Source organism: Aquila chrysaetos, chromosome 16, assembly GCF_900496995.4.
Source record: "Aquila chrysaetos chrysaetos chromosome 16, bAquChr1.4, whole genome shotgun sequence".
Taxonomy (NCBI): domain Eukaryota; kingdom Metazoa; phylum Chordata; class Aves; order Accipitriformes; family Accipitridae; genus Aquila; species Aquila chrysaetos.
Genome location: NC_044019.1, coordinates 28,846,642 through 28,869,640, shown reverse-complemented (window position 1 = coordinate 28,869,640; position 22,999 = coordinate 28,846,642). Strand labels below are relative to the sequence as shown.

At 44.4% G+C, this 22,999-nt stretch overlaps 2 protein-coding genes across 2 annotated transcripts; both read left to right on the top strand.

Annotated features, from left to right (window-relative positions):
- Nucleotides 1-5,111: 5,111 nt before the first annotated feature.
- On the top strand, nucleotides 5,112-6,415 carry LOC115351584 (olfactory receptor 1052-like). Its single transcript, XM_030038469.1, has one exon. The coding sequence runs from the start codon at nucleotides 5,217-5,219 to the stop codon at nucleotides 6,153-6,155; it is 939 nt and encodes a 312-aa protein (XP_029894329.1). The 5' UTR covers nucleotides 5,112-5,216; the 3' UTR covers nucleotides 6,156-6,415.
- A 4,748-nt stretch (nucleotides 6,416-11,163) lies between these two features.
- LOC115351621 lies at nucleotides 11,164-20,978 on the top strand. Its single transcript, XM_041129044.1, has 3 exons — nucleotides 11,164-12,106; nucleotides 15,932-16,856; nucleotides 20,831-20,978. Exons 1-3 carry the CDS (start codon nucleotides 11,164-11,166, stop codon nucleotides 20,922-20,924), a joined length of 1,962 nt encoding a protein of 653 aa, XP_040984978.1. The 3' UTR covers nucleotides 20,925-20,978.
- The last annotated feature ends 2,021 nt before the right edge of the window (nucleotides 20,979-22,999 follow it).

The window sequence follows — 22,999 nt, the reverse complement described above, 5'->3', positions numbered from 1 at the left end:
TCCAGGTAATCCCCATGACAGATGGGAGCATGCAGGAGAACACATGGAGCAGACCAAGGGGACTTGAATGGGAGAGGAGGATATGTTTCTCTAAAGCTGCAGGAAATGGGGAAAATTGAGAGGAACTTCTCTGAATCCTCTTCTTCCACAGTGACCCATCAAAGTATGTTCAAAAGTATCTTAAAAATTTTCTGCTGCACTTTAATCCTTCAAAATGCGTTTTACAGTGAATAAAAACTTCAAATGATTTTGTTAATACACAGCTAAGTATTAGATAATGACAGTTCCTAAAGGTACTGTTTAGTGGAATTTTTCAATACCTATATTCAAACTTAAGGATGTACAGTAAAGCCATGGTGCATTAGTTGCAATAAACCTAATATTTCCAATCTTTTCTCTAATTTTCTCTAAGTATGTCATTATCTGTATCTGAAAGACCATTAGCTGTGGGATTTAACTGGCCGAACTCAAAGTTTAATGAGTAGACATTAAATCTGATCTTAGTCTCCCTCCATAGCAGGAACAAAAGACCGTGATTCTTGTTAAAATAGACATGGGAAATGGCTTGGGTGAACTATGTTGCATAAAGACCTAATGCTGCATATAGGAAATGTAGCATGACTCTGACATATTTAACTTCAAGACATCTGAATTTATGGCAGCTGAAACCCACCCAGCCTATGGGTCATGTCACTTCCATATGTCAGATTTCAGTTTATATACTATTTTCCTGTTTGTTTTTTTTTTTATTTGCAACTGCTCCTTTCCATTTCTACCTCCATTATAAGAGCAAAATTAATAGGCCAAAAATACCCTTAGATGCAGCAATACACAACGCAGCTGCATAGCTGATAAAAGAGAGATGAAGAATTTAGTGATAAACATTTCAAAGCTTTATAACTACTTACCTGATAACTATTTGTGTAACTGCTTTCTACAAATTGTTTTCCCTTCTTTGTCATTCTTTTGTAAGAAGTAAAAGAAGTTTCTTTTGGAAACAACTGAAATGCATGTTTTTATTTACCTTTTCAAGAAATTGGGGGTGTTTTGAGTTGTACCTGGAAGTTTAGTCATAAAGTGGGAACAAATGTGAATCAGTGGTGAAAGTGTTGGCACAGAAACTCCCCAAATATAAACCCTGCTGTTAAAATATTGCCATTTGTAGAGCTACACCCAACCAAAACACCCGTCTGGGGTCAGCACAGCTGTCTGCATTGCTCTTCTCTGTCAATATTTGGGTTTGCTGGTGCAGGTACTGGTCTGTTGCTGGTTGTGCTGGCTCTGGTCTCTGGTGCCATTGAAGGTTTCCTGCTGGGCTCCAGCTGCTCTTCCAGAAGGTCATGGGTTCCTGTATCTGCCAGAGCCATCCCTTTAGCCAACTGAATCACACCGCTGGAGTTCACAGACTGGAAGAGAAGCTGGGACACCTATAGCTCATGTGTAGGTCCATAGGTCATGCGGACCTGGAGCAAGGTGAGCACAGACTCATCCCATGTGTCCATCTCTCAGCCAGTCCTCTAGGCTCTCAGTAATGCTGACGGAGAACTTGTCTGTTCATGTGACCATCCGTGGGTCTCCTTTGGACATGGCAAATCCTCCTCTGGGCTCCGCTGAGTCTCTTGATCCATCTGATCCCACCTGAGATATCATAGGACATATAGACACACATATGGCACAAGATGTAGGGAGACTTGTGCCCTTTAGGGGAGCAGGAGAGATGTATGGTGGGTCTCAGATAGTCCTAGACACCCATGTCTGATCAGCTGAACCACCACCTTCATTTCTACTGACTGCAAAGACAGCCTAGGCTGTTGGCTCATATGTCTATGCTTAATGTTGTTGACAACTGATAGATGAATAAATCCCACCTATGGATCAAATATCATCCAAATATGAACTGCTATTTATATGGTGACTCTATCCATGCTGTCACTTTAATCTAAAAGCATGGGCTTCTATTATTTAAAGGGAAAAATCAGCTATACTGAAAGAAATAGTGTGAGTTTTAAACCTTCAAATTGTTCCAGACACTGAAAGAAGCTGGTATCTATCGAGTGTGTTAAGCAGAGATGAATTACACTGAAATTACCATTAATATGCTATCAGTTTTCTCCTAGCAAAAAAAAAAAAAAAAAAAGTTAGCAGAAAGAACTGGATTAGCACCATCTCTTTTCAAAATAGGCTGTGATGGGACGGTTTTGATCTTGCAATAGAGGTGGAGCAGCAGAATGACCTGGTTCTCTGCAAAAGGGAGGAAAAAAATGGGTAGCTGAGGTATTCCTCGAAATATCTGGAGTGTAGTAAAAAGATTTAATGGACTGCCTATCAATCATGTTCTGACAGGTGGGTCCCGTGCAGAACTCCCTGCTCTTAACCATCACTAGCCTGGAAGCTTTTCAGCCTCATTCATTGCTGGGAGGCTTGGGTCAGCCTTCATCTCCTGTAATCCCAGCCATCTGCTCCAGGCATCCATCCAGAGCTAATTACAACAGCCTAAGCTGCTTGCAATAGGTGTTTAAGCTACTTGGAGTAAATTGCCCTTCGGATGCACCATGTCATCTCCCCCTTGATTTTCAGAGGGGCTTGTGAAGAATAACTTGTGCTCATTTGGATCTCTACCTTTTCTGTCCCTTGAGGCTGCCAAGTGTTGTAACAGGTTATTGATATTTGTGACAATAATTAGCGCAGGATTTTGCATCCTCCCACCTACAGAGCTAAGTCTTTATTAGCAGTTCAGACTGTTGTGATTCTCACGGATTCTCATTAAGGAGCCAGGAGTATACAATCAAGATTCACTTCTCTTAGAGACCTGAACTCTAGCCAAAGCCATGACAAACACTTGCTCCCTGAGGAGGGGTGCCCGTTGCCCACAAAGACCTGCAGAGAGACATATAGAAGTGACGCGTTGCTGCAAGTGAAGAACTTCATGTGATGAAAATATGCAGGAGGCTCTCTGATGCATAGGAGAGACGTTCTTGTTTAGCTGGAAGCTAGGAGGATGGCTTCAAGGGTTAGTCCCCCAGATTTATTGTGCAGACATCCTGAGCCTGTACTGTCATCCAAAGTGGACGAGACCTTGCAGCTGGTAAGAGGAGGTGACCTCCATCCACAGGTATGTGTAAGCATTCCCCAAAAGGTCCAGGTGAGCTCTGCTAGGACTAAATCACTGCAGCAATGTTACCTTTGTGGGGGCTGCTCTGATTTACGCCAGGTAAAGCTTTGCTCCTCTGTGTTGGTTAAAGAAGATGAAATATTTCTGCTGGGATGCACTTGGGATGCACTCCAGTATTTTGAATTCAAAAGACCAGAAATCATGGTGCTTATGGTATGTTTAAGGAGCCTGGGAGAAGAAGAGAGAACACTCTCAAGGAAAGATTAACCCACCCACTGACCCTGAAATAAAGTGATATTCACTTTAAGAAGTAAAGGATATTTCTATAAAGAAATATTCTGCTGATGGAGAATGGTTTTTCAATGAGTCTTCTGATCCTCGCGCTCACCTGGTGGGGTAAGACTTTGATTCTCATCTTTAATCCTGTAAAGGTTTAATTGTTTTATTCTGAACCTTCATGTTTTCAGGGACAGAAACCTGTATTTCACATTTTCATTAGGGCAAGAAGCTGAACTATGTGCCTAAACTTAGGCAATTGGAGTTGAGCGAGTTTGGCTCAGCCCAGCTGTGGTCTCATCTGTGGCATTGACTCCTCTTCCAGCTGAAGGGAGAGGCAGGAGCTGCTGGGGTTTTGCCTGCTAAAAATGGGATGAGAGAAGTCCTGGTGAGTGCCCTTACCACCAGGATGCCATGCTGTGCCATCACCAGGGTGTCTCTGAGAAGGTTTTTCCTCTGCAGATGGCATCTTAAAAAAGGGAATTCTCAATCATCTGGCTCGTTTTTCCCCTTGACCATTCCCCCCCAACTCATGCCTTCTGCCAGTGCTCTCAGCCATACCTTGTTTTCACCTGGAAATAAGGTGCACCTCGCAGTCGGATGCTGCTGTTTGTGCACACTGGGGAGAGCACCAGGTGTGACTTTATATTCCAGCACAGCATCGTGGAACCTACTTTTGCCTGGGATTAGTCAGTACCTTACAGCTGGTTCATGCTCATAAACACTCATAGGCATCTCCTGACACTTAAAACACTTCTGCAAATCAGGTTTCATCTCCCAGTTCACTTCTAGAAATACAAGGCATGATTAAAGTCATCGGCATATCGTGGTGGTTCATGGTACCTGCGATGGACTACTGCAGCACCGCGAGGGGAGCCATGAACAGGGACGTGATGGACTCACTTATTGAAAGGCTGATCCATCATTTGTTAAGCCCACATAAACTCTTTATACAGGGGACCCTAAAACCAGGGCTAGTACCTTTGCTCTGAACGTCATGGGGAAATCAAGACAGATTTTATGGTGTTTAGTCTTTTAATTGTATATTCTCGAAATTGTACCAAGGAAGTTTGATGTTTACGCCAGTTCAAAATAACAGCTTCAGACCCAAATTTTGCTCATAGTTTCCCTAGCTTCATCTCCCAAAGGCTTCTGAGAATGTAATGTTAAACTCCTGATGTCCTGAATGAGTTTGGAATCATGCAATACCCCCTTCATCTCTCCCTCCCTACATCCCAACAAATTAAAGACTGGTTTTTTTTTCTTCACTTTGGTGTCTTTTCCAAAACAAAAAAAGGAAAGCTACAGTATTTTTACTCTTACTCCAAGCTTACAATTACAGCCAGAAGCCACTGCCAAATCAGAGCTGTCTTGTTCTGGGCACCTTAACATGATGGGTTTGAAATGGGGAGGAAGGGAAACAAATGTGGAGAAAATCTTAATTACAGGAGGTCAAGGGCAGAGCTGATGATTCGGTCGGTGTCACCTGAACCCCTATCTTCTGTTATATCCATCCATCTCATCAAATTGTAGGTACCGAAATGGGAGTCTATGATACAAAGAACCTGTCTGAAGCTCTGCCCGCAGCGGGAAAGCGAAAGACCCTCCTCAGTGACTCGGTGCAGGCGGGGAAGGTGTTTGGGAAAGCTGGGATGCTCTCCCTTCAGAAGGGACCTCCTCTTTCCTTGGACTGTAGAGGAGGACAAGCTCAGGGCCCACTAGCTCCCTAAAAATGAATGGGAATGGGTCTGGGTGCTAAATAAAGGCATGGTTTCTACTGTCCTGTGTTTTCAGGCTCTGTCCTTCCTCAGTAGACACGGAGCCCTGAATGGCAGAGCAGAATCACACCTCAGTGGCAGAGTTCGTTCTCGAGGGCCTGAGCGACCAGGCGGAGATGAAGGCAGCCCTCTTTGTGCTGCTGCTGCTCATCTACACCGTCACGCTTTTGGGCAACATGGGGATAATCGTAGTCATCCGAGGTGACCCACGGCTCCACACATCCATGTACTTCTTCCTTGGCAGTCTCTCCGTTGTTGACATCTGCTTCTCCTCTGTGATTGCCCCCAGGACCTTGGTGAACTTCCTATTGGAGAGGAAGACCATTTCCTTCGTGGGCTGCATGGGCCAAGCTTTCTTCTACATCGTCTTTGTGACGACCGAGTGTTTCCTGCTGGCTATCATGGCGTACGACCGGTACGTGGCCATCTGTAACCCCCTGCTCTACTCCTCTGTTATGACTCGGAGGTTGTGCATGTGGCTGGTGGTGGGGTCCTACATTGGGGGTGTCCTGAACTCCATCATACAGATGACCTTCATCATCAGGCTGCCCTTCTGCAGCTCCAATGTCATCAACCACTTTTTCTGCGACGTTCCCCCCCTCCTGGCTCTGTCCTGTGCCAGCACATACATCAACGAGATGATTCTCTTCTCTTTGGCTGGCATCATTGAGCTCAGCACCATCTCCACTATTCTGGTCTCCTACATCTTCATCTCCTTTGCCATCCTGAGGATCCGTTCAGCTGAAGGCAGGCAAAAAGCCTTCTCCACCTGCGTGTCCCACCTGACAGCGGTCACCATGTTGTATGGGACAACAATCTTCATGTATTTACGCCCCAGCTCTAGTTACTCCCTGAACACCGACAAAGTGGTCTCCGTCTTCTACACAGTGGTGATCCCCATGCTGAACCCTCTCATCTACAGCCTGAGGAACAAGGAGGTGAAGGATGCTCTGAGGAGAACAGCAGAAAGAATCACAGTCAGGCTCTGAACCCTCTCATTAAAACCTGATACAGGAATGTGGGTAACATGGGGATTTTCCCAGAGGCTGTGGAGCCTCCACCCATGGAGATATTCAAAAGTTGCCTGGACGAGGCCATGAGCAACCTGATGTGGCTGTGAAGTCAGCTCTGCTTTGAGTGGGACATAGAATAATTTTTGATCAGAAAGGACATCTAGGAGGTCTCTGGTCCTATGAATGGCAAGTTATACACATATATACATGTATGTGTGTATATGTATAAAAATACAATATTAAATGTACATTATACTATATATTTATATATAATGCAATACATTCTTGTGTTAAATGTGTATGCCAACACACACGTTACTGATTTTTTGTGTCACTCCCTAGCCTCAGTTTAGCTGGGATCTCAATGATTTATGGGCTGGGTCGGGGAGGCAGCTCCTGTGAAAAGCTCTTCCTAGGAAGGATGGAAACACAAGATCTAAATGGGTAAACTTTGAAGTTTTAATGCAGTTAGGGGGTAATGGAATGTTGTGCATAAGCCAAGTGAATGAAATATAAATTCTTAAATAGGCCTGTCTTTGAAACCAGGCTGCTGAGTTAAATTGCAGGGTTAAATTGATTTTTGTCACTTCTTTTTAGGCAACCATACACATTTGTCCTTTCATCCCCCTGCCCCATAACTTCAGCCTTTCAAAGCCTTGAAACAAAGCTCTAATTGGTTTTCTAATTTATGCCCACAGCGGTTTGTTAAAAACAAAGACGATAATATTATCAGTAGAGTTTGCATCCAGAGATTTACACTTTGGCATGAGGCACTGGGGAAAAGGAATGGAAAAAAAAAAACCAAACCAACTCCAACAAACAGAAAAAAAGAAAAAAAACCAAACACCCTGAAACAAAAAAAAAAGGAGGGTAATAAAAAAAAAAAAAAAAAAAAAAAAGCAGTCTTTATTTCTTATGCAATAAGCAACTCCTACCAGAAATTGCAGCTCCCCTTTTCACCATATTCTGGATAGAAATGTGTGGTTGCTGTGAAAATGCAATGCCACCAGGGGCAACAGTAAACACCATATCTTCCCCCCACCCAAAAAAACCTTTTCTATTTCTGTAGCAGTTGTCCTGGATGAGGATTTTCCACCTGCAGTCACTTGATCTGAGCTGTACTGTCAACAGGGGGAAAAATACTCTGTTACACAGTGAAAAATAACCCAAACAGTGATGTGACCCTGGTCAGCACCTAGAACTTTTTAAAAAAATTATTATTATTATTATTTTATCATTTTTTGATATTAAAGTTACCAGCCTGAAGCTGACTTATGCGTGCTGGCAAGGCACAACAGTGTACAAACATACGTGTTCTTTAGCTGCCCCTTTCCTTCTCAAAAGCTGCATTTCATCTACTTCTGAATAAAATCCATTCCTGTTTGTATGGGAATGACCTATTTTTCTTCCTTCTATGTACCATTGTGCTTTGTTGTCAGTCCCAATAGATGCAAAATGGCCATAACAGTCCCTTTCAGACATCAAAAGGGAGTGCTGGGGCGGGGGGGGGGGGGGGGGGGGAATGCTAAACAAGTGGCTAGGATTTCTTATACATCGTCACCATCTATTGGACATTGTTGGAAATATGTCCTCCTCTTTATTTTAGATAAAAACTTTTTCTAATGTGGTAGTAAGCTTTGGGTAGCTAAGTGGCTTGTCCGTGTTCAGGAAACCGAGAAATAGCGGATAAATAAAACAAGATCACCATCTCGCCTCTACAGTTGGCTGATCCCATTTAGGTCAGCTCCTGATCCTATTAAAAATGAATGGGCCATGTCAGATGTTTGAACAAGTTCCCCTCGCAGAATTGAGAGAGGGGAACTTTGCTTCAGAAATGTTTTAAACTGTGTATTTTTTTTTTTTTTTTAATACAATTCTTGGGTGAGGCTTCAGGTTGTATGAAATCTAGGTTGTCAAATTCACTCTGCCCCATGAATTATTTTTCTCTTAAATAGTCTGGGCTAACCATACACAACTGGAAATGGTAATTCCTGGTATTTTAAATTATTACCTCCTACAACAGTTGTTTTCTGTAGATCTACAGATCACTCTCAGGAAGGGTCCCTACAGCACATCTTTACTCCTGACACAGCTATCCCAAATTTTACAATAAAGGCAAATGAAAATACATAGAGAGATCTGAACTTTTCTCCCATGTAGGTAAAGGATTTAATTTTTTATTGTTGACTTCTGTAAATTGCATCCATCATTACCTAAATAATCCCAGGTGAGCAGCTGCCCTCAGTGCTCTCGGATGCTGAATTAAATGGATGAGGCTGTCTATATAGTTACCTGGTTCCTGGGTCAGCAGGGTGGATTCATCCTGGTGGCCTTCACAGGGAAAAAACCCGCCCTTCGCTCTGAAACGCTGAGTGCTAGGTGGATAAAAGCGGCGTCATTCCCTACCAGGTATTTTTTTGGAGCAGATGAAGAGGTGACTTTTGTCCTTTCCTGGAAGGCACAGCAGCTGGTGCAGCCCCCTCATCTTTGGGAGCAAAGTATAGGAAGAGTTTTGGATTGAAAATTAAAGGTGGATGCATCAAAATGAAAAATAAGGCTTGGTATGGGTTTTTTTTTTTTTTCATTCTATACATCAGCATAAACTGAAAAAAGGGGGTCCTGGATTTCTCATCACCTGCAGTCTGCACTGAGGGTTGAATGTTTCCAAGATGAGCCACTCTATAGAAACAAAAAAACAGGTTTTTGAATACCGATATCGCACACTACACACAGATATTGCAATAAACTACCTTTTGGGATTTTTTTTAGGATGTATGAAACTATTAAAGGCAACATTTTTGAGCCGGTAGTGTTCAAATAAGACCTTCTGGTGTCATTAATCTTAAAACCCCTTTGGCTATACCTTGACCTGGCAGTGGAAGATCTCGGGACCCCCCTGGGCTTGGCAGGGGCTGACCCTCCCTTGGTCTGACACCTCCCTGGAGGTTAAGACGTTATTCCCCAACTTGTTTTACCCCCGGTTCTGTGAATCTGTGAAGGACAAAGCCCTGGAAGCACGGATCGATGGTGCATGGGAGAGGACATGGCGTACCTTTTCTGCTGGAGCGGGGAGCAGCTGTGAGTATAAAAACTGTTTCAACTGGACCCAAGAGCAAAGCGGAAGAAATCCCCGCTGTGAAAAAATCCCGCTTCATCCCACAGCATCCGCAGGATCCCAGGACTTGTGGCAGACTGTCCGCCCCTCCCTGCTCTGCTTCAGGGCAGCAGAAACAGTCACCCGGAGAAGCCAGAGGGATGCTGGAGGCATGAGCACAGGATGCTTTTGCTTCCCAGTTTAAACCATGCTATTAATGAGGGTTTTTTTCTGCATCCACTAGAGTTTGGGCTGTAAGACTCTTAAAACACCAGCTAGCCAAACTGTATTTTAGCTTGGCTGCAGGGTCTCAGCAGTGGCTGGTCTTTCTCCTACCTATAATGTCATGAGTTAAATCTTGGGAAAACACTAAAAGACAGGCTGCTCAGTGAGTCCTAGGGCAGCTTGTTGAAAAAAAATCTTGTGCTGGCTTGCCCAAGAGATGCAAGATCTTACTGAAATTTGTGTAAGAAAGCAGGTGGAAGTCCTTTCCCCAGGAGGACAAGGATAAATATTCTGTTAGCTATTCAGCAGAGCATGGACCAACCACCTGCCTGTCAGCATGGATAATATTGAATCCGAGGCAGCAAGGTATGGGGTTTTAATTTAATTTATCTCCATTCCAGTCAGTGTCTTCAAGCCGCAGGGAGATGTGGTTCCTGGTGGGCAGCTATCATGCATAGCACGAGCCTTATTCACCTCCGGGGTTTCATATCTACATCTCTGATAGCTCCACACAAAGCAGTTGGCTTGTCAAGTAAGAAAAAGTGGGGGTGAGCCATAGTTAATTGTGAAATTCAGGTCAATTCTCCGATGGCCGTAGATGTCTGCATCTAGGCAGGTGGATGCTGCCTCTGGGGGAGGATTCAGCTCTAGACCCAAACAGCTCGATTTTCATTATTTGTAACACATCTTCCAGCACCGTGCGGATGTCTCAGACGCTGCTTCGCCTCCGGCATCTCTACGTGGGCAGTGAAAAGCAGCTCTAAATCCCCATTAATAACACCAGGAGACCAGACATGTTGCTCACAGGACACCTGAAATGAGATGTCTGGATCTGGAGGTGAACCTCACCCCTTCAGCAAAGGGTCGTCAAATAATTATGACTTTTAAGTTTGGATCTATGTCAGACGCCAGGCAGCATGCACTCTTGGTTTGCTCTCTGGTGTAATTCCGTCAAGTGATGATTGATGTTATCCAGGAAAAATCAATATTTGTTTATTTTATCTGTCGTAGAGTGCGATTTTAGGAGCTGCTGATTTCTCCCTGGTGAGCAGAGAGGGCAAGCCTGAATTTATCTTTTATCTCCAAGTTAGGCATCATGTCTAAAGTGAGGTGAGACAAATTCTGGCTCTTACTACTGCACCATCCTACGCTTGGAAAAATTACGCTAAGGAAAGTCGCATTTTCCAGTGCTTTCACCTAGAAGAAGTCTTCCTGGGACACAGGGAACAGATATTTATTCCTCATGTACTCACGCTGGACTGGGAGCACTCAAAAGATGAGAAATAATTCCATTTTCTCAGCAGTTATTGTGGAAGTCATGGGCTTCCATGTGTAAATAGCTTGAGAGGAACTATGAGAAAGCCCTGCAATTTATTTATGCTTTATTCTGGTATGGTATTGTCCTCCTTCCTTGCCTTAAAATATCCACCCACTTCCAAGCACGTTGCTGGTGGTTGTATGTGTTTAGCTAAGGCTGAATTGGGAGACTGGGCTCAGGAACTTGAGGTTTTACTTTCTCAAAGAGAATTTACCTTATATTGACTTAAAGTGGTGTAACTGATTGATAGAAAAAAATTGACATTCTTAACATTATTGACAGATTTGGACCTGTTAAGCATTTCCATTTGAAAGACATAAAGCAGCTGAACTGCTTATATATTCAATATGGTTGAAGACAATTATACATTTGCATCCGAGTTTATTCTCCTGGGTTTCACAAATCGAGAAGACCTGCAGGTGACATACTTTGTCTTATTTCTTGCCATCTATGTGGTCACTCTAATAGGAAATCTGGGAGTAATTATGTTAATCAGAACTGATTCGTGCCTGCACACCCCCATGTACTTCTTCCTAAGCCACTTGTCTCTCCTGGACATCTGCTACTCCTCTACCATCATCCCTCAAACCTTGCTGAATTTTTTAGTGGAGAAGGTTATTTCCTTTGTTAGGTGCGCCACTCAGCTCTTCTCCTTTGCAACCTGTGCCACCACTGAGTGCTACGTGCTGGCTGCCATGGCTTATGATCGCTACATGGCCATTTGTAACCCCCTGCTCTACTCTGTGGTCATGTCCCGGAGGCTTTGCGTTGGGATGTTAGCTGGTGCCTACTTAGCTGGCGTGATCAGCTCCACCATACACACGGTTTCCATATTTCGTCTCCCATTCTGCCAGTCCAAGAGGATCAATCATTTCTTCTGTGATGGACCACCGCTGCTAGCCCTCTCCTGCTCTGACACCCATGTCAACGAGGTGATGGTTTCTGCCGTGGTGGGGTTCAACGTGCTAAGCACCACAGTCTTCATCCTAGTCTCCTACTTGTCGGTCCTCTCCACTGTCCTGCGGATCCGCTCCATGGCCGGTCGGCACAAAGCCTTCTCCACCTGTGCCTCCCACTTGGTCTCCATCGCTTTGTACTACGGCAGCTCCCTCTTCATGTACTTGCGCCCTGGCTCCAGACCCTCCTTGGAGCATGGCGAGGTGGTCTCCATGCTGTACTCCATCATAGTCCCCATGCTGAACCCGCTCATCTACAGCCTAAGAAACACAGACATGAAGAATGCCATGAGGAAAGCAAAAGGCAGAGTCCTCTCCTCCTTGTCCACACATGGTTCCTGGTCAGCTGAAAGGAGAGGGCTAGCCTGACATGGTAAGGAGGGTTAGATATTGCACCTTCAAGAAGGAGGGTTAGATATTGCACCTTCAAGAAGCAGGGACTAAATGCACCCGGCAGCAGGACACCTGGAAAACACGTTTCTCCTTGAACCAAGGCTACGTGCTGCACTAGGATGGACGGGACTTTCCCTGGCTGTAGCCTGAGACCTGACAGCGACCATGTATTGGGCAGAAAGTTATTGTCCAAAGTAAATGTTATTTCAATATTACTTGAAATAAATATCATTTATTATTTAAATACTATTAACAAATAATAACCCACTTCATTTCAGGCTTCAGAGAGCAAAAGGGAGAATGCAGGTTGTGGCTTTGCCCTGCTGATATCAAACCAGCTAGTGTCTGATCTCTCATGTTTTATATTCATGAACGTCCTCTGGTGATGCTCCTGGTATTAGGTGGATGTCAGTTGATTTTTCCAGGAGTTTTAGCTCCAGACCACAAAGTGAGGTTGCGTGAAATAACGTTGTGATGGTGTATTGGTCATCAAAGCACTCATGGTAAATGGGGACAAGTCGTATTTGGGCCTCTGCTCTGCCGTGAAGTTAACTGGGCATGTAAAGAGCCAGAGTGCTGGTGGGAGGGAGGATTTTAGGTCTTCCTTTCCCCACAACAGCCAAGGTGCTGGTGGCCTGCGGTCGCCTTATGGTGGAGATGGAGCAGCTGCAGTACCGAGCTGTCCAGCTCTGGGATTTCAAGCTGCATTACTCACCCTGCAGACACACACCCTACCCAGGCAGGTTTTCTTAGTGGATTCTTTAGCCTTCCATGTATGTTTTTAAAATAATCTTTGAAATCTCTTTTTTTTTTTTGTCCTAAAGTTGAGTGAGGGTTATTTTTCCCCTCTATTATGTTGCTTTTCCCACTTCACAAGCCTTAGTTTTAGCCTAATACCCAATGGGGGAAAAAAATTAAAACCCATGGGGAAATCCTTTTTCCACCCACCTCCAGTGCAGCTCCAGGACTAATAGTCTGCTGCCTTCCAGCAGAAAAACAAATTTACATTAAAAACATCTAAAGGCATCTCCATCTTGTTTCCCCATACTTTCATAGCTCAGTATTCTCTTCCATCCGCCCTACCGTTTGTGTTTTCTAAATGTCTGGGACAAAGTTATCATTTAATATTTGCACTAAGGGTTTTATAACGTCTCTTCATCTAGCAGAAGCTTTCAGGAAACATTGGCACTCGGAATTCATCAGAATAAAACTGGTAAATCTGAGTTAATTCTGTTATAACCTCAAAGCAGCTGTGTAAAATGATGCTTTTGAGCAACCGGTTGTGCAGTCACCAGTAAAGCGTATGGAAATAAATGTCTCTGCTGGAGAGGACTCCCCATGGCCACGCTCAACCCATTCACACAGTGGATGCTCCATCAGGTTTGTTTTCAGCACCCTTCAACGCAACACGAGCTGACCTATCAGCTTTCCCTGTTGGTAGTAAAGGGCTTCCTCAGTGAAAGACTGAAAGAGAGAAGTTTGTGATAGTTGGATAAATAAAAAGCAAACTACCCTGGACTTGTCTTTCTGCAAGACCAGGTGGTGGCACGGGCAGCCTGGGTAGGTCTCTACAGGAGAGCTTGTTGTGCAGGTGGAAAGGTTTTGGAGAGGGAGGAGGGATTGAAAGGGGCTTTTGCTGAGCAGGTCAAAATAATTATCAGCTGCAGGAGGGTCCCTGAGGGAGAGCAGCTTGCACAAACATCTGAGGTAACGCTTCATCTGGGATAAAACCCCTCTGCTAGCCAGCCAGGGCGATCCTGCCCTCCCGAGCGTCTCTTCTCCTGCCGCGGCTTCAACCCATCGGATGGGCTTCTCAAGGAGCTGCAGGCACCACATCTACCAACACCTTTCCTTTTAACCAAGCAGGTAAAAAAGGGTTTGGCGTTTCCCATTGGTGACCCTTGTCGTGCTGCCTCTCACGTGCCTGAAAGAGTTTTTAAGTGCAAATGGTACAAGAAGACTCAGCCCGGTGCTTCGCTGCTCTCTCCATCATCCCTTAACCCGTAACACATTTCACAACAGTTTGCTTCCAGTGTGACTCAAACGATTTATCTTTTTAGCTGTTTGTATACTTCATATTGCAAAAAATACATTAGTATTGATTAACACCTGAAAAATGTACACCAGTCCCTTTTTGTGGGAGCTGGACTCAGTGTAATAAGTTATGAGGAGCAGGTTACTTTTTTAAATTTCATGTTACAGTAATATTTATGTAAATTTTTTTTTTTAATTTCTGCATTTCAATGATCAATTGGCAAACCTAGGAAAAAAAAAACCTAATTAATGCTTCTGTTTTGTTCATATGACTGAAGCTTCCCACACTCCTTTTGAGATGAGAAGAAAATTCAGAATAAAAGCATCTGCTCTCTGAAGTCCTGCAGCACAGGCTCAGGCTCAGGAGTAGCTCCATCTGTACTTGGCAAGATTTTAAATATTGTTATTATTTAAAACAATTTATTTAATATTTAAATATTTTTTAATATTTAGCATGTTTTTTAACCTTGAAGCTCTTTAAGGTACAATTGTCCTCTCCAGGACTGCAGGTTCACATATGAGCTGCTCACCGAAGGTTGCCTCTACGGGATGGAAACGTCCACCTCTAGGACACAATAAATTTAATTCCAGTGATGAAATTGTTGTCAATAGAGAGAAATGCATGCTTCAAGGGTACGAATCGTCTAGACGGAGCTATATCTCCAATACCAAGTGACATTGACCAAGAAGATCTGAGGTCGTTAGAGTGAAATGAGTGGTGCTGGGACTTAAATCACCCTCCTGCACTCACTGCAGCCTTCTGTAGTTTTTTAATTCAGCCCATTCTGGGGGAGCAGATGCTGTTTTGTGGCTGGGATGTACTGGTGGAGCTGCATCTAAAGGAATTCCATCCGTGCTCTCCAAGAGCATCCATGGCGTGAACCCAAGTGCCCTAGCAGGGGTTAGGAGGTTTGCTTCAAAAAACCCACTCTCCTGATCTAGGGACACTTCAGCGGAGATGTAGACATCTGTAGGTAGATCTTCCATCAGATAATTCATCTGCAGAGGGGCTGAAAGGGGGAGATGGGAATATCCAAGCTGAAGCTTTAAAAAGTTGGGTTTATATATACTATATTTTAACACTGTTACGTGGATATTTGAGTCGGTCATAGAAAGCTCACTGCAATCACAGCAAAGCTGTGCTGGAGACAATACCACTGCTCCCCGCACCGCCCCCTCCGCCAGCACGTGCAGGGGTTTTTCTTCAAAAGCAGATAAATTTAGAAATTAAAAACAAAACAAAACAAAAATTTCAAGTGCATGGCTTTGTTTCCTAATGGAAAGGCTGCACCAGAACTAATGAGGCCACAGAAGAGCACTGACACAGTCTGAAAAAAAAAAAGAGGAGGGAAAAAAAACCCCTTGACATTTCCAGAAATCAGTGATGAGAATACGAATCTTCTGTCTTCCACATTTTGGAATGTGTTTATTTGACTTCATTTTTTTACACTCAGATAAACATTTTGATATTTCTTAGCACATCATTAGCACAGTGTCTATAAATCATTGCAGAATTATCCCCTTTTAACATCTGACTGCATAATTAGCTCCTTCACCTGTTTGACTTCAAAGCTTGGGCTAAAGGCAGAAATACAGTTGTCTTGTATTTTTCTAAAAGAATGCACCATTTTCTGTTGCATTTACTTTATGGATTAAAATCCGATGGTTCCACAGTATTTCTCTCTTAGGGATTCATTTCACTGACTCATTTTATTTCTATGCAAATTCATCTAACTTGTAGAAATGATGGATGGAGAAAACCTCACTGTTTTGTCTGGCTTCATCCTCTTGGGCTTCTCTGATGCCCCAGAGCTACAAACCACAATATTCACAATTTTCTTATCCCTGTATGTTTTCATGGTGCTGGGGAACCTGATGATGATCCTGCTAATCAACGCCGCCCCCCAGCTCCACACCCCCATGTATTTCTTCCTGACTCACTTACCTTTCATAGATTTTTGCCTTTCCTCCGCTATCATCCCAAAAGCGCTGGAGACCTTCCTGCTGGGGAGAAGCCACATCTCTTTTTTGGGTTGCTTTGCCCAGATATATTTTTTCCTTGCTCTGACCATCTGTGAGTGCTTCCTCCTGGGGGTGATGGCTTACGACCGATACGCGGCCGTGTGCGAGCCGCTGCTTTACACCACCACCATGTCCAGGGCGTGTTGCTACGGCGTGATGGTGCTGGTGTACGCCGCGGGCTTCCTCACCTCCCTGGTGCACACCGTCCCGGCGGGGAGGTTGTCCTTCTGCCGAGCCAGGAGCATCAACCACTTCTTCTGCGAGCTGCCCACCCTCCTGCAGCTCTCCTGCTCCGATGCCCGCGCAAACGAGATCTTGCAGTTTTCCATTGCTGGGCTTATCGCCGTGGGCTCTGTCCTGATGATCCTGGTGTCCTACACTTACATCCTCTGCACCATCCTGCAGATGCCTTTGGCCAGGAGGAGGCTGAAAGCTTTCTCTACCTGCAGCTCCCACCTGGCTGCCGTCACCATCTTCTACGCGCCGGGGATGCTCGCCTACCTCCAGCCTGGCAAGGCTTGCTCGCGGGATCAGGCAAAGCTGGTTTCAATGTGTTACACCGTCCTGACCCCCACCCTCAACCCCCTCGTCTACAGCCTGAGGAACAAAGAGGTGAAGGGGGCCCTCAGGAGGCTGTGGGTGCAAAAGCTGGCGCCGCACCTATCCAGGTTTTGAAAAGGCATCTCCAGCTCTTCGGTACTGTGGAGGTAATGAAGGAGTATGTGTTATCGGTCATTATTGGTCCACTTACAGATATGCAGATCACACAGCAAGTACAGGGTATGGAGAACTAGCATAACGAATTGTTCTCTTAAACAACTTCAGTTTATTTTCATTGTGGCGTGAGCCTTCAATAATTAAGCAGAATAATTGTCAGTGCTTTCCTAGCAAAACTGAAATAGTACCATGATGGTTTGTGTCTAAATTGTGTTAAATGAAAATATTGCCCACAAAAAGGATGTTCAAATTGGAGGTAAACAATTACTAATATTTCCATTGCCTGCTTGATGATCATTTTCCCCAAATGAGCTTAAAGAACTGAGGATCTGTTTAAGTCAGTGATACATGGAGAGCTGCAATGCAGCCCAGACCCTGAGGGTGGGATGTGACCATCCAGGTGAAGGTCCAGCTGTGACCTCAGATGAAATTTCTGACCAAGGTATGGAAGGTCCACCAGAAAGCATAAAGCCATGGTGTTGGCTCCGGGGACCTGGAGCTGTGCTGGCAACTTATGGGCACACGTATGTTAGCACGTTGCCAGAAGTGTGTCCAAACCAAATTCTTCTTGGGACGTGTTGTCTTTATGTTTACTAATCTTTTCCTTTTTAGATGATCAGTAACAGGTCCATGCTTTGTGTGGCAATTTGACTGAGTTATGACTTCTGTGTGTCATCACATGGCTGAGGTGGAAGATGCTCTAAAGAAAACTAGGCAAAGGTTTTTTTAATATTTAATCAAGACATACCTTTTATCTTTAATGAAGTATACAATTTCTGAAGAACATGTAGCCTGTATAATGACAAAGTGAATAAATTTTATGTTTTAAAATAAGCATCTTTGTAAACTGTGGTCTTCCTAAAAGAACTGTAATGAATAAATGTGATGGCAACCAGTTAAAACCAGCTTTAAGCTGGCGTGAAGTGAAATGCTATAAAGCTTTTAATCAAAGTTTCCAATGGAGTTTTCATGAAAAATAGAGGCATTGGGACAATTTTCCCAAGAAACAGAGAACGTGACATCTGAAGCGCCTTATTCTCGTGAATCAACAGGCAGGACAAGAATTGTTAACATGCAGCAAAGGATGTTAATGCTCCTTTATGCTCCGTCCTTCCATCCTCTGTGCATAGGAATACATCAGAAAAGGCTGGATACGGTGCTGTAGCTGTGTTTAGGGCACTGGGTGGGGAAAAAATGCCATTCCTCTCTCCCTGAGACAGCAGGGAGGGGAACCACTGTCATTGCCGTGGCCAGCATCACCTGGGGCCTCCACCCACACCCTCTGCCCAGGGCTCGGGGCACTATTTAAGCTCAGCCCTGGGTCTTCAACAACTTTTAGAGTCGTGCTTGGTCCTGGTCTTCAGCTTTCCTGGCTTGAATTTGGCCCTTGGTTTCCTCCAGGCCATTGATGGGTGCTGTGGGACAGTGCCCTGCAGGTGAGGCTATTGCCTATCCTGCATTGTGGCTGCTTTCAGCTCCCAGTTTGCCCTCCCTTATGGAGTAACTGGTTCTTGCTGCTTCCTGAGCCATGTTATGTTATGCAAACAGCATGAATAACTCTTAATGCAAAGCAAACCCCTCTAGTGTCCAAGCTGAGGATAAAGCAAGCTGTTATGAAAGGTAAGTGTTATAAAGATCTCCTCCACCACCACCTTTTTCTGTGGCTGTCTTGAGAAAAATGACCCCTGCTCAGCTACATGCTCTTGGTGGATTTTATTTTGCTCTGTATTAGGTAGCCACAATGTAGACTCTTACATCTGAGTGAAAACCAGTTTGGATTATTGGTATAACAGTATAGTGGGCATGCTTAGGTCATGATTTCTATGGCCATCTAAAATAAGTCATGCTAGGAGTATTTATCTTTTATTTTAGCTTCAAAAAAAACCCCAATGTCTGGATTAACTCAGATGCAGCCATGTGCAAGTTAACACTAAGTGACAGATGACCCCCCTCTTCTCTCTATGGAGACCTGGCATCCCAGCTCGTGTTGCTCAAGGTCTCTAACAGGTTGCAGTCAGTTGTCTCTGCTTTGGAGAGCATGAGACTCTGCGGCATCCCTCAGTGGTACTTTCTCAGCTATGCAGTTGTCTTGGGAAGAGCTGGCTGGGAGGAAATATCACTTCCAACAGCCCCATGACAAGAAAATAGGGGGGGGGAAAAAAATACTTCTCCATCGCTAGTCACATTCAATCACGCTAAACTCCTTGCCAATAGGGAGAAATACCACTCCCAGCTGCTGCTGTTTCTCCTCCTAAAGCAGATGTGAGATGCAGGTCAGATGAAGCCCATTTCTCTCTCATAGAGCAAATCTGGGTGAGTTAGATGCCTTGCAGCTGTGGGAAGCAAGGCGTAGGATGAGATCCACCTGGGTGGCTGAGAGCAGTGCTATGCTGCTGGGTACAGGCAGAGACAAGCTGGAGCTTTCAGTCCCCAGGGATGAAAATGCCTGGGAGTTCAGCAGGAAAACATCCCAGCTGCTCGGGTGGAAGTCCCCTTCAGGTCTGGAGGCAAAGCAGCAGAGGTTTTTCGGTACAGACCCAGCTATGCTGCCTTCAGGCTGTGATGTTCTGGTCACTCAATAATTTAGCATCTTCCTGATGCTAGATCACAGCACTTACTGCTCTCCTTCCCTGGCAGGTCAGTGGTCTCTTCTTCTGCTCCCTTAATTTCCATGGCACATCCCCTGGAAGCGAATGAGATTTTTTAATATTTTTTTTTCTTGTGGTTAGCCCAAAGTGAGGTGTAGGGGTTTTTTTTGGATATACCTCTCCAAAAGTCCCCAGTCCTCCTTGAACTTGCCTCTGGAGAAATCACTGGTTGAATCAGTGCAACTTCTTAAGAAACTAAGCTTAAGAGGGAAATTCCTTATGAGCTTATTTTTCCACCTCCTATGATATTACATAATTTCACAGAAAGAAAAAAACCCAAAAACCAAGAGATGACAAGGAAATGGTTATCAGAGGTCCATAACAACAGGATGTTTGGTAACACTGAGTCTCCGCAGATTTTAAACCACGCTTAAAATTTGCTGTACCTGCTTCTGTAAATATATGTGGTTCCTTACTCCTCCAGACAGCTGACATAGGACTATTTAAAAAGGGAAGCAGCAGGCATTTTATCAACTGTTTGGGGTCAGTTTGGTCAGCAGGCAACTTGCCAAAATGTTATTTGCGGTTGCTTTTCTAAGTGCATCCTTGACCTCCTTGTTCCTCAAGCTGTAGATCAGAGGGTTGAGCATAGGGACGACCAGGGTATAAAACACGGCGGTGACTTTCTCCATCTCCAGCGAGTACTTGGAGCCCGGCTGCATGTGGCTCAGCCCCGCGGGCACATAGAACAAGGTAACGGTCAGGAGGTGGGAGGCACAGGTGGAGAAGGCTTTGTGCCTTCCTTCGACAGACCTAATCCTCAGGATGGAGATGAGGATGTACATGTATGAGATGACGATGATGAAGAGCACAGACATGGAAATGGTCCCGTTGAAGGCTACAAGCAAAAGCTCATTGAGGTGGTCATCAGAGCAGGTGAGTTTCAGCAGAGGGTTAGTGTCACAGAAGTAATGGTTGATGATGTTGGGTCCACAAAAAGGCAACGGCAGCAAGCAACACGTTTGGATTAGTGAGTTCAAAATGCCCCCGACGTATGACCCGGCCACCAGCTGAACACAGACTCTCTTGGGCATAGAAATAGTGTAGAGTAGCGGGTTGCAAATGGCTACGTAGCGGTCGTATGCCATCACAGCCAGCAAAAGCACCTCTGTGGTCACAAACACAAGGAAAAAGAAATGCTGGACAAAGCAGGCAGAGTAAGAAATGGTTTTCTTTCCCACCAAAAAAACAATAAGCAGCTTTGGCGAAAAGATGGAGGAGTAGCAAAGATCAATGACAGACAGATTGCAGAGGAAGAAGTACATGGGAGTGTGCAGCCAGGGGTTTGTCTTGATTAATGTGATCAGCCCAAGATTGCCCATCAGGGTGATGAGATAAATCATTAAGAACATCATGAAGAGAGGAGTCTGCAGCTTAGGCTCACTTGTCAGTCCTAGGAGGATGAACTGGGTCACAGTGGTGTGATTGCCTTGAGCCATATTACCGTACCTCATAGCAGTGTGCCTGCTGGCAGGAGGAGAAAGAGAGTGAAATAGGAAGGAGCAATGGCATGGCTTTCATATGATGCTGCTATTAGCAAGTACTTTATTAGACTCTTCATTAACACTACAAAGCTTTGATACTTGAGATAACATCTAACTGTACTTAGGTTCTCTGCAAATCCTCACAGGCAGAGCAACTCTTTCAGAAACTGCATTCTGTCCTTACTTTCTTTAATCATAAGGCTGAATTAAAAAAATTAGGTTTTTGCTTTAAAAAAAAACACACCCCAATATTGAATGATTTGAAACCTGGAGAAGGGGTGAAGAATTTGCAAACTTCATCTCGTTTCATTAGGAGGCAGAAAAGGGGCAATGTATTTCATTTTCCCCATGAGAAGACTGAATACAAGTGAGTCATGACAATGCCGGGAAGCCCCAAATCCCCCGGGCCCTCTTGGATCAGCTTTGCTGGATCCCCAGCTGCCCACACTAACTCCGCAAGCGAGCTGCCAGAGACTCCAGAGGGTCACTCGGCAGCCTGGGACAGAAAGTCCTCTGCTAGATGGCAAGAATAGGCTGAACTGCCACATTTCTGTTGATAACTTTGGTCATGTTCCAGCACAGAGGGAAATATTCCCCCCCCACTATCGCCAGTGCAGCAAATCACAGCAAGACAGGGTTTTATTACATTTAATTTTTGTATCTGCTCCAGCTCACCTATTACTTATGTGTTTTTCTCCACTCAAGGTAGGGAAGGAAGACATTTTCAGGCTGCTCTTCATAATTGTGAGACTAAGAAATGAATTGTATATAATGTGTTATGTATGTAATAGAAAGCTGTTACCTGTATTCATGGCAATCCAGGAGGTGAGGAGGGAGTAAAAAAAAAAAAAAAAAAATTGCTTATCGGAAAGCTCCATGCAGCAGAAAGAAAACTGGTGCCTTCATTTTCAAACCACACAACACCTTGCACACAGGATTTTTTCTAATCAAGCCCCTCCAGTGCCAGTTACTCACTCTTTCTAGCAGAGGACAGCAGGTGTTAGGAATCCTTCATGTGCCTGAAAGACTAGTTTCTGGTATAAATAGTGGTTCTGATATTAATTAACAATAATATCAGTGTGATAAACAGAAGTGGAAATCTTTGTTTAGAACAGAAAATGTAAGAGAACCCCCACCCCCACCCCCCAACAAACTGGTAGTGAAAAATAACATCAACTACAAGCCAGGGAGAGAGAATAAACTATTGCTCTGCAGTATTGACACCAAAAGCTCAGGTGGCTCCTGATTTTCAAAGACACTTGTAATACCTTTTGTAAAGGCACGGTTGGGACATACTGAAATAGAGTGTGCTGCTGTTTCTCTTGCAGCACGCTGTCCTGGCGTGTGGAAGGATGCCGTGGGCGATGCCTGGCAGTTTTGCTCACACACCAGGCATCAGTGAATGTGTTACTTAATTTTCATTCTTGGGTTTAGCGGTTCCCATCAGGGTTGCTGTCTCACATTTGAGATATATTGCTGCACTCCACTTCTCTGGTACAAAACCAGATTCTTGTGTCTCTGTAACAGAGTTTTCACTTTACAAATATTTATGAGGTTCAAACATACCAGAAATAGCTGGTAGGATATTTCTAGGTTTTGGCTGCAGCTGCTTTTCCCTTCCACTAAAAAAGAACTTTTTTTGAGAATACTTGAAGATCCTTATAAACAAAAACCTGTAACAGATCCACCCAACCCGCCTGCTGGGACCAAGCTCTCGTCTTCTGCAAATGAGGAATAATACTGCAGCATGGGCAGAAGCAGAAGGTTGCTCTAAGCTCTGCAGCATGTTTTTATTCATCCTAGAGAAAAATCTTGAAGATTTCCTCAGGGGCTGAGCCCTGCGTAACATGCCTTTCTGTGCTGCTGCATAGCACAGTCCTGCTCTTGTCTTCCAGCTGTCTTCCCTACTCAGTTTCTGTATGTTCAGGG

Bases quoted from the DNA above. Each gene is read 5' to 3' on its own strand.
- LOC115351584 (XM_030038469.1), top strand. From the start codon at position 5,217: ATGGCAGAGCAGAATCACACCTCAGTGGCAGAGTTCGTTCTCGAGGGC.
- LOC115351621 (XM_041129044.1), top strand. From the start codon at position 11,164: ATGGTTGAAGACAATTATACATTTGCATCCGAGTTTATTCTCCTGGGT. The intron at 12,107-15,931 runs GTTCCTGGTCAG...GCAAATTCATCT, and splicing joins CTCCTCCTTGTCCACACATG to AACTTGTAGAAATGATGGAT. The intron at 16,857-20,830 runs GTGGGTGCAAAA...AATGACAGACAG, and splicing joins AAGGGGGCCCTCAGGAGGCT to ATTGCAGAGGAAGAAGTACA.